Genomic DNA, 18,069 nt, shown 5'->3' with positions numbered 1-18,069 from the left:
TTAAACTTTATTTTGGAAAAATTAAGGCCACTTATAAAATAATACACTCATATGTTTGAAAGGGTTCTTACCAACTTTATAATGCACACAGCCCTCTAGCTCTCCTACAGTAATCCAACCCTGCTTCTTCTCTACTTCTGGGTCGTTGTGTAATATTCTGTTCCTTAGCCAGGATAAATAGTAGACACGCAACTTATTCTTTTTCCCTGAAAGAGATCAGAGAAACACAGAAACAAACATTTAATTTAATGCGATAAATGATAGCTCAGCTGAAAACGCAGGTCGCAGTTAAAAGCCCTCCTGGCTGAATGTGATGACAAAGATTCATCCCTTGATCAAAACATGTGACAGCAAAGAATAAAGTGCACTTCTGTTTTATTTCTGTGAAATGTGTGGAAGTGCATTTGTGTGTGTGTGTGAGCATGCACAGAGCATAAACACTGAACGGTGAACCGACCGGATATAGTGACGAGCACGTTGAGGCCCTCCAGCACATCCATCTGTAGGAAGCGCCGCCTGGTAATCAGGTTGTAGACTTTTCCCTGTCCACTTCGGTCAAGCAGCATCAGACCATTTTCTGTCCCCACCAACAGGTTCACACCTAAAATCACACAAACAAGATTTAAAGACTGAGAGACGTGGAGGCAGAAACAAGGATATTACAGGAAGAGAATTTTCTCGTGTGTTGTTGCGGATAAATGACGATCCATCCTACCCCAGAGTGCAGCACACAGGATCTCGGAGTTGAAGCGTTTTTTGTATTTACGGATCTCTGGTGTGTCACTGTGGGGCCTGATGTTCGTAGGGTTGACATTCACCACAGAGATCTTTCTGGCTTCATTAAGTCGGGCCTGCTCCTGCCTCAGCAGCTCATTGGCAAACATAGCTGGGATTGCACAGAAAGATTGGGAAGATACACTTCGGTAAAGATGCGAAACCACCATGAAAGACTTTTGTTTATAATAGCAATAAAAAAAAGTATTCAAAGCTCACCTGCAGCTGAGTTCTCATTGTCATCACTTGGGGAGGTTTGATAGACCCGTGGATCAACAAACGGGGTAAATGATGCTTTGGACCCACCCATACCAAACTGAAACACACACACACACAGATTCCTACATGTAGCAGCAGAGACACACGCTGTTTCCATGAATGAGTGTGTTTGCTTCATTTGACGTGTCTGACCTCAGCCATGTCACTCAGCTCCTGCAGGGCAGAGGTAGGTGTGGCTGAGGGAGAGTTGCTTTGTTGCACGAGGTCAGGCAGGTTGCCATGGTTACCATGATTCCCAAACCCATTGCTTTCAGTGTGACCCCCTCTCCTCCTCTCATCGGCCTGAGAGACAGAAAAACCAAGACGAGTGGAGAAAAATAGAAATAAGTTCAGCTGAAATTCAAAATAAATAGAATTTAGTCCAGTTTTGTTCTCCTGCTTAAATCCTTGCAGCTTTCCTGTGTGTTTGCTTGAGTGTGAATGTATGTGTGTGTGTGTGTGTATGTGTGTGTGTGTGTGTGCGCACATTCATCACCTCTCCCATCACTAGAGTCCCGTCCTTGGAGCTATTATAGGCATCTCCCAGATTGTCCTCTGCCAGCCCTCCGTACGACTCACCACTGCTCTGCACTGCTGGCCTGCAACACACACACACACACACGCACACACACCATCATTTACAAACAAATCCTGCTAAAACTATGCTGACAAGCTTCTGGCATGGTGCGTATCCCAAACACAAGCACATCTCATCGTAAATGAACAGCGACAGGTCAGATTTCAGGAAAACATAAAGAGATAACGAAAACAAGCCGAGAAGACAACTTACATGATGCGGGGGATGTCGCTAACAGCAACAGTGCCATCATGCCCCACCGTCTCCCCATCGTCATCACTGCTCTCTGACTCTTCGCTAGAGGATGAGTAGTCTGTGACCTTTAACAGAACAACAAAAAGGAAAATATACAAACTTTTAAAAGGGATATGACCCACCACTTTAAAGGGGTGCTATTATGGTATTTGGAGTTTTCTGAGCTTTCTACAGTGTTACAGTGTTGAATCCTCATCAGACATGTGAACGGCACTGTTTTTTATCACCTAAACGCATGTTTGAGTTTGAGTTTGAGTTTCAGCACTCGCTCTGTTTGGTTTCCATGGCGACGAAAAACGCATCGTTTTAGAGAGTTTTTTCTACTTGGAAATCCTTGTGACGTCCCGGGGGATAAGGTTCGGTGATTGATTACCTTCTACTGGTTAACAAGGGCATGTACAAACACATCAGGCGGGTGGAAAACGTGGGATAAAGTTATTTCCAACGATGGCTGGTGAGTTTACCAAAGAGAGACATCCTGCTGCATTCGTTGCTGTGGGTTGCTGTTTTCCACTTCGTTTTCAGGCTCTGATTCAGGTTCCAACATGTAGGGCTGTATGCTATGTGTTGATATTGTATTGTGTTTTTTTATTGAGTTCATATGAGCCTAATCCTTCTGTTTATGAGATGTTACAATAACGGCGAAAGCAGGTGCGGTGCGCGCTCCTGATGTAGTGCAGTGGCGGGAGGCGGGGCTTAATGCGGAAGAGTCTCAGTCCACTCGTTTTGCCCACAGGCTGATCTGACAGCCTACGGAGAGGGTCGGTCTGAAGTAAATAAAGCGATTTGTGACAATAACTCGATCAATCCCAGCCCTTCTGGTCTCAGAAATAAAAACAAATTAGCCTGAAATGCACATAATAGTTCCACTTTAATTAAAACAAGATATTAAGAGGGGTTAGGTCTCACTCATCTCTGATACATCCTTAGAAACTGTAAGAGTCCGTCTGAGAGGCTACATGAAAAATTATCTTGAAATCATCAACAGATTGAGGCTAATTCAAATGCTTGTGACATTATATTTCTCCTTTTGACAAGGATCACAAAAGAAAACAAGCCTTTTGCTCAGGTCATTTCTGTGTGTATGCTAAATATGTTCTACTGAAACTGAATTGCTTGTTTCCATCTTTTTTATTAAAGCATTATTCCAGGTGCTAATTTTTAATCACACTGGATTTTTTGTGAAAGTGGCTTTTCAAGCTCCAACTCTGAGTATATCCCACCCTGCTAGATGTTTGTTACGTTAAAAGGGAGTTTTTTCCTTCCCACTGCTGCCTCGATGCAATCAGTTGGTTTCTGTTATAGGCTATGTATGAACTGGCTTGAAATGATGTGTATGTTGATTCGTGTATGTAAAGTGCCCTGTGACAACATTGTTGTGAAGTGGTGCTGTACAAATAAAGCTGGATTGAATTGAATTGTTTCATGGTAACTTTAGGCTGAAGATAAGCTCTGGGTCTCAGATATGAAACTAATACTGACGTGTCTGCAAAGCGTTTGCTCCTGCAACCATCAGTGGAAACTCCTCTGGTGTCAAATGAACGAACAAACAAATGAATGAATGAATGAATGAATAAACATTTCAATGAGAAAATGACCAATTCTCATTTGATTTTTTTAACTAATGTGTTTACAGTTTTATCAGTTTGTTCTCTAATACAGCATGATGTCTATTTTATAACTTATGGTAAATAAAAAGCTGACATATGAGGTAAGTAAAACGATCAACTCATCACTTATCAAACGAGTTTTTTCCAAATCAAAATGGCAACAGCCTACACGTGATCAAGGTGATGAATGAATGTATATTTCATAGTGGTGGCAATCATCTTTCTATGTGGCAGTAACAGTTGCAGGTACAGATATTTTTCCAGCTACCATCCATCTAACAAACATTGCTCTACCTTGACCGGAGGTCTGCTTCCTTCCTCTACCCTCAGTTCTCTCAGTTCCTTTGCCAGAGCACTTAAGTCCTAAAAAAAAATGGAGCAGAAGAGGAGAAACAGGAAAAAGTCCTTTAGTCCATCAGTTCTTTGCCATTAATCTATAAATCTGAGGACCTAATCACAAACAAGGGCACGTGGGGCAAAGAGGATCAAAGAAGGACAAGCCATCAGCAGCATGGCAGGAAGACAACTACCGTGTTGTCTCACGCACACACGCACACACACACACACACAGATCGGTACCTGGAAACATAGCTGTCACGGAATAAGAGTGCCGATTTGGGAGCATTTCAAACTTACACGAATCGTTTGGAGTGATGACAATCAGCACTCTTATTCGCTCACAAGCAAAAAAATGACTTTAAGAAGACACAAGTAGATAGAAATACAGAATCCAGGCTGATGTTCTAGTGGTGGGCTGCATCACTCTGCCCCTCTTTAACATCCACCCACATGCTGACTGGCCCATGGTTCCTCCCTCCCTTCCCAATGTCAACCCCAGCAAATGGGTCAGACTAATTCATGCAGACGGAGGGAGAGAGCACCGTCATGCGCGGTTAGCTTACCAGCTCCTCCTGACCAGTAACCATGACAACAAAGAAACAGGAAAAGAAATTGTTCAGGTGCTTGGCAGTTCTGCTTCCACACATTTCCGCACACTCATGCAGGTATACGCGCAAATTCGCACAAGCACACGGCCACATACACTCTCTCAGGTATGTGTGTCAAAGCACACATGCACTGTCATCGCCAGCGCATCCTGGTACTTCAGAGTTAACTGAAAACAGGGAAAGAAAAAAAAAGCCAACTTCTCATAAATTAACTCCATCATGCCAGGAGAAGAAGAGGGGCTCTGGAGATTGAGGCAAAGGAAAATTAGGACAGAGAAAAAGGGGTCTTTATAGTCACTAACCTCATCTATGGCTTTCTTATAGCTCTGAAGAATGAAAGGAAAATAGAAAGGCAGAGAAGAAAAAGAGAGCAAGGTGAATAGTAGAAAAAAAAGAGGAAAGAGGCCTGAGAAACACCCCCCCCAGAGAGGAGATCGCTTTGATAGAAAGAGAGTGCGTGAGTGTGTTAAAAGCTTAAAACTCACAGCAGGTCTGCTGGGTCTGGCTGATTCACGACCTTCCTCCTGTTTGGGTTTAGCCTCCTGATTGGCTCCTGGGGGGGATCTTTCCTTCTTGGCTTGGCCTAAAGAAACAAAAAAAAAAAAAAAAAAATCTCAGATTTCCGTTTACATGTAAAGGAAAAGCTACTTTCTCGGTGAGTATTTATTCTATTCATCACACTGTTCATTATCAGTTTTTACCACGATCACAAAATATATATCATTTACCGAGAAAAGGAAAACTAATCTGTTCTTCAACCTCTCTCTGACACGTGCGTGCATATCTCAGCTATCCTTCTGGCCACTTGTTTGACACATCCCTCTATCTCTCTGTCTCATTTCCCCTCCTGTATCTCTCCGGAGGCTGAGAGCAACAGGGCACATCAGACAGGTTGATCAGAGCAGAACTGAAAACTGACAATATCCTGCTGAAAGACTTTGCTTCTGAGTTTGGCTCTCCGTCTGCTTTTGCACAAAATCATTTACACACACCCCGTTTTTTTTTTACATTTACATACATGGCGTTTTAGGAATGCGCTTGTATTTACTAGTTTATGTGATGAAAAATTTGTATCTGAGCTTTTTTTATTTGTTGTTTTGTTTCTTTAATGTACCTTTCCTTTCGGCTGAGCCTCCCTGAGATGAAGGGGAGGAGGAGGATGATGAGTTGGAGGACGTTCTTTGCAGCATGGCATCCAAAGAGAGCTCAGAGCGCCGCAGGTCTGGATTACTGAAACAGGATGAAAACATTTTCACTTCCTTTGTTGTGTGCTTCACACCATCAAAGGCAACTGCTTCCCAAAATAGAGTTAGTGCAGCATGGTGGGATTTGAATGGGAAAAAAGTGGAAATTCAATCTAATTCAAAGATTAAATGCTAATATCGGTTTCTTTATCAAACACATGAAAGCTAATTTAGTTGTATATATTAAAAAAAAAAACAAAAAAAAAAAAAACCTGTTTTGTCTAAATATGTTTGTTATTAAGTCTTTACCTGGCGCGTATGAGCTGAGAACCTGAACGGGGGCCCAGACCGACACCGCCATTCGGAGAGTTCTTCCTAACCAGGGCAGGAGAAATGGAAGTCGTCCTCTGGGGGACCTGGACATTCACAAACACACACACACAGACACCAAAAAAAAAAAAGGATTAGCACAGCTTGGGCAATGTTTACCCTGTAAAACAAAAAGAATAAAATAGGCAACAACAGCGATGCTCTGCAAAGTAGGAGGGGTTCAAGAATCTAATCAGACAACTTACTAAAAGAAATGAGAAAAATTAGGCTTAATTAAGATGAATTGTTATTAAAGATATATAATATCAGCGTGAGATCAAGAATCATATAGCAGATTTGGGTTATTTTATGCATCTTTATTGATAATTTTTATAATCTAGTGGCCATGCATTTATCCTGCTTATTATATAACGATCATTTCCTTGGAGTAATTCAAGATTCAAAATTCCTTTATTTGTCCTACAGCAGGGAAATTTATGGTGCAACAACAGCATGAAAGAAAAAGGGCTAGGCATAGAATAAAATAGGAGATAATGACAAATATAGAATATAAAAATAGATAAATAAAAAGAAAAACAGTCCAAGTAATAGTCTCAACTGGAGGTATACCTATAGACAGTACAAAGGGGTGTGCCTGAGAAAATACAGACCAGAAATATATAATACTCCAGGTATGAGTAGTGCAGAACAGGGAATGACTCATGGAGAGTTATTATAAAAAAGCAGAGTCCAGTGAGAAGTCAGACAATGCCATCCACCTTGTTTTAAATATGTACGTTTGCAAGATAACATGTCAAAGTAGCTCTAAAACGACACTCATTTCAGCCAATACGGTGGCTTGAGTGACTGGTTTTTAAAAGAAATAATTTGCCCTCAGATTGGAAAAAGATTCAGGTTGAGACGACGTCAGATTGAGGCTAAAAACAGTTTAACAGATCGGCAGTTATCAACCTTGGGAGGGATATCCTCTTCTCTCAGCCAAGCAGCTCGGTCCCGATCCTTGTCTCTGTCCCTATCCCGTTCCTCCCTGCCGACGATGCTCTGAGGAGGTCCGGGGGTGTCAGAAGTGGGGTCTGAGTTCTGACGTGGCATCTCGGGCCTTGGTGACGCCGTGCTGGTGCCCTCACTCATAGCTGAGCCTGTCTGGTCCTGCAGAGACTGGGAGCCAGACATGGAGCTGGTGTGCGTCTTCACAGGAACCAGGTGAGCCATCTGTGGGAGGAAAAGGATGGAAGAGGAGGGAAAAGGGAGAAGTGGTGAGGACACGTGGATGTGGATGGAACATTTGTTCGATGGAAGGTGGGAGACGGCATCCATTTACACACAACAGATGAGCAGAAAATGAAAATGAGAATGAAATGGAGATGTGTAGAAAAGAGAAAAGTAGGGAAGGAAGGAGGGAGACAAAAATGACAGTTAAAGACAAACTGATCAGACGGCCTGACACTTTAAAGAGAGGGAGCAAGGAGGAAAGACCAGTGTGTGTCTGTCTGGAAATACCAGTGTCTAAACATCCCGCCGCACATTCACATTCACATCCCAGTCACACACACCTGTGGTTCGATGGAGCGGTGGATGGGTGGGGTGCGGGCGGGCTGCATGCCCCCGCTGCTGAAGGACTCGGAGCGGGGAGGGAGGGAGGGGTCGGAGATGCGGTTGGACACTTTGTGGTGCAACGCTGGGGAGCTCTGTCTGTTCAGCTTAGATCGCTCCTCCACCTGAGACAGGTCACATACCACTGTCACTCACAGCACAGCACAACACAGCACAGCACAACCAATCACCACACTGCATCCCCTAGCACACCCTGATGCACCCCTACAAGCCATAAAAACAATCTTAGAATCTCTCAGCTCTGTAGGACAACATGATGACAACTGCAAAAGCAATCGGTTTGTTAATCACTGCAATACACATCTGATTTTCCTTTTTTTTTTCTTTTTTTTTATTTTATTACATCCCCCATCACACACTCCTCCACTGAGGGATTCCTCGAAAATCTTCTTTCGCAATTTTTCAGTTCAGATTTACATCCCAATTTAGTCAATCTTTAAATTCATCAAGAATTAACTGGAGAGCCTCATCTAAACACATCTGTAATCTAAACTGACAGGATGTCGTGTCAGCTTCCATGATGTCCAGTACAAGCTGCCACATCTTTGTTTCCCATTTAATTGTGTGTCTTCATGTCCTTCATACAGCTGAGGAGTAAGAGTGTCTGATGGCTGTCGGAAAAAGGTCAAGAATGATCCCTAACCTTCTTTAGTAGGCATGAGATTCAAACCAGAATAATGGATTTGATTTTGTGAAAAGGCACTGTACACATATACCAAACCATATCTCACTGCTTGCATTTGTAAATGCATTTAAATCTGTTTCCAGAGATCTTTAGGAGTTTTAATGCGTGGAAAAGCACAGACACACGACATGCCTGTGTGAAAAAGGCAGAAAGCTCCTCTTGCCAGTGTAATCTGATTATCAGATTATCTGTTGTGCAGCAAGACAAGGCTCTAAGGAGCACTCTCAGCTACCAAAATCACACTGAAAAAGATCTACTCCATAAATTGAGGTTTGAGTCATGGCTCAGTAGGGTATAGTTTTGGTAGAACCCAGGTAAGCACACAACAATGTGAAAAAGGACACTATTTCTGTTCTGCAGTCTTGTATATATTATAAAATACATTATAAGAATCATGTGGTCTTAAAAGGTATTAAAAAAAGTAGTGGGGAAAAAATAAGTATATTTAATAGTTCCTACAAAACCCCTTTTTTTTTGCAGGAAAATGTCTAATTATTGTGCACGATGTTACGAGTTTCTCTCCGTCATCATGGAGGAATTGTTGCGACGTCTAAATTCTTTTCCTTTATTTAGTCTTTTGGTTGTAGATTACCTGAGGAATTTTTTGGGAATATAGAGGAGTTTATGATTGAATGATTATAAGGTGCGGCAGTCTGGCTGCAAAATGAGCCCATATCATCACCCCACCACCTCCGTGTTCAGAAGGTAGCATGGGGTGTTAGATCATCACTGGTTTCTGATGACTCTGGTTGTTACCAAATGATGTTTATAATTATGTCCATTGAGAGGGTTCTTTTTCTTTTTCAGATGGCTTTACATGTGTAGTGTGGTCTACCATATTTAGAGGCTTTCTGTAAATCCACATGAGCTCATAATCTAGCAGATTATTCAACATTATGACCTTGGTCAAAAGCAAACATAAAAAAAAGAACTATGCAGTACTGCGTCATTGCTCAAATCAGTGTAAGGTGCCTGCAAAAACAGCATCTGTAGATTTATTATAACACTCTCTGGTAGTTGTTCACATGAAATGTAACTACTGATTAAGAAAATCTGCTGTAGACACACAATGTGTGAAGAACTAATGGAAAAGAGTCATGGCGGCTCAGGACTGGTGCTCCAGTCCTAGTCGAGGTTGATCTGTAAAAGCATTGTGTAGTCAAAGTTAGGATAAACATTAACTGACCTACAAGAAATGGAGAGATTATTGTTAGTAAAGTCCGTTAGAGAAGGAAAAAAACTTTTGGGTAGCATTGGTTACATCGCCGTTCGGTACCCGAAAATTTTCTTTCTGTTAATAAGAAAAAATCAGTAGTGGACGAAGTTCATTGTGGACAAAAAGAAAAAAGAGGAGCCTCTTTTGAAGACTCCTGCTATATCCCATCACCACTTGGCCAGCACCCATCACCATACTGGAGTTAGATTAAGTACATCACTGACCTAAAATGAATATATGATGATGGGTTTCCCAGACGATATCATGTGCAATATGTACAAGCATGGGCCCACCATGTTGTATTATGGGGTACTGGGCGATGAAGCATACCATAGGGAGCTGGGGAACTGGTGCTGGGTTCAAGTTAATCAAGCTATTTACAGTTACCTAACTACCTCTGAAACCTGGCACCTCGCCTCTGAATCGCAGACCCAGTTGAGAACATAAATAAGAATCCATTAAAATATGGAAAGTGAGTCAGTAAAAGAACAATGCTAAAGATAAAAGTAAATATGTTATGTACACTTTGTGTGTATATGTGTCATCTTCTACTTTAAATTATGGAATTAAAAAAGGCATGAGACTACATCAGATTGCTCCGTTTTGTTTTTTTTTGTTTGTCATCAATGATGAAGACGGCATTTGAATTTAAAACCACAGAAGAAGCTTGAGAAACAAACCCCTCCTTGTGGTAGTAACCAGGAAATTTGTCATTTCATTTATAAATATATTCGTACAAATGTATGCGTTTGTGTGTATGTGTGTATGTGTTTTTGTGTGTGAGTGTTTATTTTCTATCTGTGCTTTTTGGAGACGAGTTTAACACTCTGCTCCAACAGATCTGATGGTGATCTCGGTCTGGGATCCAAAGGGAGAGCCTTCTGGGGAGCAGTGAGGCGTAGAGACAGGTGAGATCAGGATGGGAATGACGGGCTGCTGGGGTACCAAGAGGGTGGCATTGAAAAGTGAAGGACTATGAAGAAGCCAAAGCTTGTCAGGGGATAATTTACTTCCAGACCATGATGCTGTGGGTGAGGGGGAAAGCGAGGGGGAGAGCGTGGGGGAGTTTTGTGGAGAGGTGTGAGGAGAAAGACTTGACTGAGAATTTGGACAGGCCACGTGTTCAGAGGAGCGAGCAAGCATTAGATTAAAGCCAGCCAAGCCAGATCTTAAGAAGCCTGCAGGAGCAGAAGCACTAAGATCCAACATGGATTGGCCTCCTCTAACTACAGTCCCGCTGTCCATCTCTCTGCCCCTGTTCATACCAGGAGGGCAACAGAACTGGCCGTCAACAGGAAATTCGAGGAAACTGCTACTGTTGGAGATAGGTGAATAGGAGTTCCTTCGTCTGGGTAGGGCCAAGTGGAGAGCGTTGACAGGGAAGGACTGGGAGAGAGGGTCCGTTTGCTCAAATCCCTCCCAGTCAGAGGGTACCATAAGGTTCCCTTGACTGACAGCTGGCTTCAAATTGTTGTGCCACCCTCTTTGAAATTCCGGTTCTATTTCTACATCTATTCTACGGCGGGGTGAATGCGACCTGTGGCGGCATTGGGCACCAACCGGTTTGAGCATCGGGAAGGAAACAGGACTGGATCCAGACTGTGGAGTCTGGACTTGTCCAGAAGACTGTGGACGAGGCTGAAGAACCTTGACCTGTTGATCTGGAGGCATTACACCCTGGATGGCGACCTGACTAGGGGCAGACACAGGTCTGCCTCTGGGCTTCTCCTTTTGATTACTTGGCCCAGGTGGATAAAGCTTGGGAACTGGGTTAGACTGACTAACTGGCCCGTGACCCGAACAGTCTTTATTGCTCTTATTAGGGGCACTGCTGCCTTCCTGAAGAGACCCTGGGGTATGCCCCTTCTGGCTGTTCCTCCTAAACTCTTTGACATGCTGACTAATCTCCTCCTTCAACTTTGGGTCTAAGTGTTCCCCAGGATCTAATGAAATAAATATTTGAGGGAGGTTGGTGGAATGGATCTGGGAACCATGGGATGGGGTATGATTAGGGGCCTGAGGTCTGGGTTGGCCATGAGGGCTGGAGGCTAAAACTGGCTGGTTGAATGACTGGTGATGTCGAAGTTGGGAGCAAGCTGGTTTACCATGAGCATGCTGCTGCTTCTGGACCTAGGAGTCAGAGTTAGAGGAGGGTCAGGAGAATAACACACACACACACACACACACACACACACACACACACACACACACACACACACACACACACACACACACTGTGCAATTATAAAAATAACACTTTAACCCTTTATGGGGCAAGTGACTATTTTTGATCACTTCTTTCATATTCAGCGTGAATTTTTTTGCTAATGTAACAACAGAATGGAAGTCTTGGCGCACACCAGATGTACAATTTTAGGTTAAAATTTCTAATTTCAAGGTATATCATTGAGTGCCCTACAAAGGGTTAGGTATCATTGATGTCAAATTGTGAGATCCACAACTATTTTCTTCATAAATTTGGTTCTTCTAATAGGACCTGCTGAATAATTCACAATTATTTACAACAAATGAAGGCCACTTAATCTTGATTTTGAAAACATTTCTGGACTTTTTCCACATTCAAAGCACAACTTTCCTCACATTCAAATAAGCATGTATGTCTCTACATCCTCCCATGCATGTTGGGACTTACTTCTTTAGCCCAGGCAGGCTTGTCATTAGGATTAATGACATCCTTGTAGTAGTAAAGCTGCTTCTTCTCTGCTGCCCTTCCGTCCAGCTGCTGCTGCTGCTGCTGCTGTTGTAGAGACACCAGGTAGGCTCTCTCCTGCTTGAGCTGCCTCTGTAAACGCTCTGCCTGCCGTTGTTCCTCAACCTGCTTCCGCTTATACTCCTGGAGAAAGAAAGGTGATACGTGAATTACGAGAAGAAAAGTTAAGAATCGCAAGTAGAGCAAAAAGAAGGAAAAAGGATCGGTAGGAGAGGCAGGAAGTGAGATTTGGATGGAAGCAGGTGTTCAATTATTATGCAATGATGATAAAGGAAGAAGTGGATTGGTGCCAGGACAGATGGAGGCTGGAACACTAACAGAGGCCAAGGTTTTGATCCTTGGAGTAATTCTTCTGACCTGTGCTATTTATGATGGCTAGATCTCAGAAGGTTTCTTCTTTCATATTAAATAAAACGTTAAACTGGATGAAAGCAGATTCATACCGTGCTATTTGGAGGACAAATTAAATATGGCTGTCGCATCCTTTGAGTCTGAGAAAAAAACACTGTGAAGAACAACTATGCCCTATTCTTCTCCATTGGCGCAGGCTAGAGAGGTAAATCTGCACTTTCTGGGGAGTCCTTTGAGATCCAGCCAACTTAATGACACCATACATGTACCAAACATTTACATGCAATGAGGGATCTGAATATATTCAACACAAGCATCAGCTTCACATGTTTCATCAAATGATCTAACTAGCTGAGGGGCTCAGGCTGCAGATTTCCCAACAGCCACTTTCTTCTGTTCAACCGTCCCTCGGGTGCATGCAGTGAGGATAGGGACCACACAGCACAGATGAGGAGCAGTAGAGCGGGAGGGGGGCTTTGGTTACCAGTAATAATGCCTGTTCTTGTAGTAGCTGCTGCTGGAGAATCTCTAACTGCCTCTGTTCCTCTTCCAGTTGCCTACGGATATACTCCTGAGCAGCGTGTCAGAACAAGGAGAGAGAAATACTTAGAGAGGAAAAAAAAGTCTGGAAATCTGGGGGGAAAAAAACCCCACACAGGAAAGCAGACACGACAGAGGAGATATAGAACAGATAATCTCTCGAGGTGGCTGTCAATAAGGAGAAATAAAAGAAAAAGGCTGGATAAAGAAGAAACAGTTGTTTGAGAGTCGAGAGAGCAAGATGTAAGAGCAACAGATGACAAGGCACCAGAACAGAGTTCACAGACAGGATGAGGAAAGCTTTTTTTTTTTTTTTTTTTAAGATTTTTGCTTTATAAAAAGGAGTATCACAACAAGGAACAATAAAAAGAGAAAACAACACAATCAATATGAACAAGACAAAAGAGTGAATTTCAAAGACAGAAAACAGACTTGAGAAAAGGAGAGTAAACAGAGACATTCCAATACTTATTGACAAATCAGAAATTAAGACAAAATAAAAGAGTTTTCTTTCAAGTTTTTTGCAATTTTCTTGTATAAAATCTGATTAAAGCGCACAAGAAAATCCATCTGATCTCAGTACTGAAATGTTTTAAGAAATAGAAAGTGCGACTGGAAGCCAACAAGACCATTAAATGTGATTTTAAAAAAAACAAAAAAAACAAGTGAATCTACAGCAGACACAGCACATTTGGCTGAAAGCTAACAAACTTTGGAAAGTATTGAAAATTCTAAGATTTAATGTTTCCTTTCAAAAAATTTGGAGAGCACTCAGATTGTGGATCAAAAATGTGCATATAAATATGCAATTGAGCACACCTTTCAGGTGCTTAAAATGTTTGAAAAAGCGCCTACAAATGCCCAAAAAGGGCAACAAAGGGAAAATCCAAGAGCTTAAACCTGAATGTCTGCAGAAAATATGGACAAAGACTAAAATCAGTGTCATAAAAACGGTGAGGAAATCATACTTTACACAAATTGTCTCTGACCAAGTCAGACAAATATGTTTGTCGGAAAAGAAAAGAAAGAAAAAGAGATGCTGAGATGAAATAAGTTATTTTAAGACCTGAGTTGTCATCGCAGCACCATGAACCTGAATATGACATTAAATATGTGAACCTGCTCCCGCTCCGCATGCCTCCTCTCCTCCTCTCTACGGAGCTGCTCCATTTCCTCATAGTGTCTCCGCTCGCGATCACGCTGTTTCCTCAGCACATACTCTCGCTGCTGCTGCTGTTGGCAGAAAAACAGATGTGGACTTAGTATCTACATAAGATTAAATGTTTCTAAACAAAAAAAAAAAAATGTTTTTGATATTTCACACTTTCCACGGTCACACTTTCTCCATCTTCTTTTTGGAGGAAATGTTGCAGTGCTTCCACTCAGAAGCTGAATTCTTACTGTTACCAGTGTGTGCACATGCGCTCACACATTCTCACACAGGCATACACTTGGCTCTGAGTGGCAAGGTCATGTTAGTTGAGTCAAGTCATGGTGCTTAGCCGTGCATTGGGAGGCAAACCCTGGTGGAAACCCGCAGAGAGCACACAGATTATGGGCTAAGGATTTCCTCCTGTAAGCCTGCTCTTTGGAACTAAGAGAGGGACACGAAGGAGAAAGGCTGAGTGTGAGTGTGTGTGTATGTTCGTCTCTGTACTGCACACTGTGTTTCTCCTCTACTGAAATGGCAGATCTTTACTCTTTCTTCGACTGTAACATTGGAAACTAGGAGCAGGATGATTGTCATGATGATTTTAACCCATTTTGCTGCTTGAGGTTATTCCCAGCAGTTTAATTAGAGAACGATTTGGAGAAAACGTACATTAAAAGAACAAATAAAAACATTCAACATGGCCTCCTACCTCTTCCAACCGCCTCCTTTGCTCCTTCTGCTCCTCGATGCGCTTCTGTCTCTCAGCCAACAGTAAGCGCTTGTGCTCCTCATTTTGCTGCAGCTCCAGCTGTTGTCGCCGCTGTGCTTCTGATCGCTCCTTATTGGCCAGCTGGAGGCGCAAGAAGTCTCGCCTCAGGGTTGACTCGCCAGGGATGTTGATGATGGAGCTGGGAAGTAGCGTTATTTGGAGTCGGTAAAGGGACGGCGAATATGTGCGGTTGCACAGATAGACGTTTATGTTTGTACGTTTGTAAAGACACTGACCTTGGTTCACCTGTATCTCTTCCTTCATCCTCCTCTTCACTCCCGCTGTACTCATATTCTGTCTCATCTTTTAGGGAGAGAGAGGAAGAAAAGGGAACAAGTGAAGAAAGAAAAAAAAAAAACACAAATAGGTAAGGTAATGACATGAGGAGAGCAAAGCCATTCCATTTCTGAGTGTTCCACTTGAACTACCTCTGTTCATTACAAAGAGCTCAGGACTTTGGCATTCCCAGATTCTCATTCCTTCCAGGCACTCTTTTAGCCGCTTTGAATAAGAGTATAAATTGTAATTTCACTGCATGTAGTGAGGTGGAGAACATTAGTTCGAGAGCTCTTTCAGTCCAACAGAGCTTCCAGCATAATGGCAGTGAAAGTGGCCCAGCTCTTCCTGAGACGCATCCACACAGACTTTTCCTCTGAACACCACAAAAGTGTCAGCAGCAGAAAGTCACTGCCACTACAGTAGCAGGACATTTCTATAGATTACTACCACGTCCGCCCTGCGGGATGTTGTTTCTTGACGCGGTTAATGCAGTACTTACACGTGCTGTTCTGCATGCCGTGTGTCAGTCTGTCACTCACCAGTGTGCGTTTGTGTCATGGCGGCGTTTAATGGAAATCTGTCAGTTTTGTTTACCACCTTCCTGATAACCATGAACGTGACAGCATGTGTGTGAGAAAATGTGTTTGTCTGCAGATCTAACCTCCCTCAATGGGACTTCTTTCATTCACCAAGTACATATTTTGCAGCTCGGTCATAAACTGAGCGTTCTGTTCTTTTATTACTGATATACAATATTAGATTTTTGATGATTCATCCAAACTGATCCTTCTCCTATTTTTGTGGTTCAAGGTGCTTAATTTAACACATCAGCTGTTAAGTCTGGGCAGCAAACACGTTTTACCCCATCTGTTTATTTATCTAACAAATGAGAGCCCCCCCCTAACATATTTATTGATTTTATTTATATCGATTTATATATATCGATTTATATATATATATATATATATATATATATATATATGTGTGTGTGTGTGTGTGTGTGTGTGTGTGTGTGTGTGTGTGTGTGTACATCAAGGATGGCTGGTCCTCCTCCACAAACACCTATATACATTTGACTTTGTACAATTTCAATAAACAGTTAATCAGTGTGCTTACTTATTGCCACTATTCAACATTTGCATGAACTATAAAGCAATACTTGGTGATGGAGCCACACATCTTCATCACAGGGAACTATAAAATGAAACCGTTGCTCTACTTGCCCCATCAGCTGAAGTCTGTGTACACTTCTGTTCAATTCCACAGCCGCCTATGTCTACAACACAAGTTCTCCCTTACCCCTCTCTCCTCTTTTCTTCTTGGTGCGGTCAATGTGGTCCTTCAGCTGGATGCGGACTTGCCTCTCGTTGGGCAGCTCTCTGATGAACTGGTGTTTGAGCAGCAGCTCTGTGCTGGGTCTCTGGCTGTGGTTTTTCACCAAGCAGCTTTCTATGAAAGACTGGAACTTCTTTGACCTGAAAGCACACATAGGATGTTTTTTTTTCTTTTTTTTTTTTGTTGTTTTTTTGGGGTATTTGTAAGAGCAGTAGCTGATTTGTCTTACTCTTAATTATCAGCAAATAAGGAGTTCAGTTTATTGTGTAACTACTCACCACTTCTTTGACTTGAGTCTCGGGGCTGGATTTCGTGGAATAAGGAAGAGGGCTCTCATTGGATGCATGTCACACAGGGCTAAAGAATCAAAGAAGTGTTCTTAAAGTTAGCCACCTGTGCTGCCAATACTGATAACAATCCATTCAATTTACACGCTTCAGTAATTATTATCCATCTCTGAACAGACCCTTCCTCATGTACTCCTGTCCCATTTGTTTTATTTCATCTGTTTGTGCCATGTGTTCAACAGAGTCTACGTTCTAATCAATGTTTTTACTGAGTCCACATCTATTTGCGTTCATCTTTGACTATGAAAAATGATTATCTTCATCATCGACTGGGCAGTCTTTCATCATAAGTTGTGACTTGTTGGCACCAAGACGTATACAAGTCCTTTCCCCGGCAATGATAACAACTGTACTTCACTGAACAAGATGACGGTGAAAGACCAGCCACCAGTTAGCAGCCCAGCATTATGACAATTTTACATGTACTTCTTTGCAATTATTAACATCATGATGCAGTATCCTCGACTAAAGAATGATCTGATGCCTGACTGAAGTAGCCCTAATAAAGGACGTTTAATGGAGGTGTGGGATATTGCCTGCACGTACGTGGAGCTCCTTCAGCCATCTCTATTGCAGTGATTCCAAGGGACCATAAATCACTCTGTAATAAAAGAAGCATAAATACTCAGGTATTAAAAAGAGGGAGGCATGTGCATTTTTAGAGGAACAGATGTAAGGGGGGGGGGGGGGGGGGGGGGGGGGGGGGGGAATAACCTTGAAGTCATATGTGGCATCAGGGTTGTCATCACATGCAATAACCTCTGGCGCCATCCAATACGGGGTCCCAATAAATGTGTTTCTCCTTCCCACTGTTCGGTCCAGCTGTGCTGAAACCCCAAAGTCCACTACAATGCAAGCATGCAGACAAAACCAATGAGCTTGATGAAAATCCAGGATAGGTTCTTCATAGAATTCAACTATCTAACCAGCAATAGCTTGCCCAGTTTCCCATAACACACACACTCAGATACACACACTTATGCACGCTACATAATCCCTTGGTCTTTAAGAGAAAAGGGGCAAGATTGTCGCTTCTTCAGCAGTCTGCAGCGTGAATATAAGCTGCAAAAGAGGGAGTAGGCTGGTGTTCAGCATAAGAGAAGAGGGAAAAGCC

General features: G+C 42.5%; 1 protein-coding gene across 3 annotated transcripts in view; it reads right to left on the bottom strand.

Moving 5' to 3' along the window:
* tnika (TRAF2 and NCK interacting kinase a) overlaps positions 1–18,069 on the bottom strand; it is a 60,742-nt gene that overhangs the window by 6,037 nt on the left and 36,636 nt on the right. For 2 of the 3 annotated variants that reach the window (XM_079262650.1, XM_079262651.1), the window contains exons 7-29: positions 17,670–17,800; positions 17,502–17,556; positions 16,887–16,965; positions 16,573–16,748; positions 15,231–15,297; positions 14,935–15,133; positions 14,192–14,305; positions 13,017–13,103; positions 12,104–12,304; positions 7,489–7,653; positions 6,887–7,147; positions 5,915–6,021; positions 5,536–5,651; positions 4,907–5,004; positions 4,724–4,747; positions 3,769–3,837; positions 1,823–1,929; positions 1,529–1,631; positions 1,186–1,335; positions 994–1,090; positions 716–886; positions 458–601; positions 72–206 (exon numbers count right to left, since the gene is read on the bottom strand). In XM_079262650.1, coding sequence (XP_079118776.1) covers positions 72–206; positions 458–601; positions 716–886; positions 994–1,090; positions 1,186–1,335; positions 1,529–1,631; positions 1,823–1,929; positions 3,769–3,837; positions 4,724–4,747; positions 4,907–5,004; positions 5,536–5,651; positions 5,915–6,021; positions 6,887–7,147; positions 7,489–7,653; positions 12,104–12,304; positions 13,017–13,103; positions 14,192–14,305; positions 14,935–15,133; positions 15,231–15,297; positions 16,573–16,748; positions 16,887–16,965; positions 17,502–17,556; positions 17,670–17,800 — 2,856 coding nt within the window. The remainder of the gene's footprint in view (positions 1–71; positions 207–457; positions 602–715; positions 887–993; positions 1,091–1,185; positions 1,336–1,528; positions 1,632–1,822; positions 1,930–3,768; positions 3,838–4,723; positions 4,748–4,906; positions 5,005–5,535; positions 5,652–5,914; positions 6,022–6,886; positions 7,148–7,488; positions 7,654–12,103; positions 12,305–13,016; positions 13,104–14,191; positions 14,306–14,934; positions 15,134–15,230; positions 15,298–16,572; positions 16,749–16,886; positions 16,966–17,501; positions 17,557–17,669; positions 17,801–18,069) is intronic. The other variant, XM_079262649.1, reaches the window with a different exon arrangement.

The sequence above is a fragment of the Telmatherina bonti genome (assembly GCF_933228915.1).
Source record: "Telmatherina bonti genome assembly, chromosome: 22".
Taxonomy (NCBI): Eukaryota; Metazoa; Chordata; class Actinopteri; order Atheriniformes; family Telmatherinidae; genus Telmatherina; species Telmatherina bonti.
Note: the sequence above shows the minus strand (reverse complement) of the source record. Positions and strands in the feature narration are given on the sequence as shown.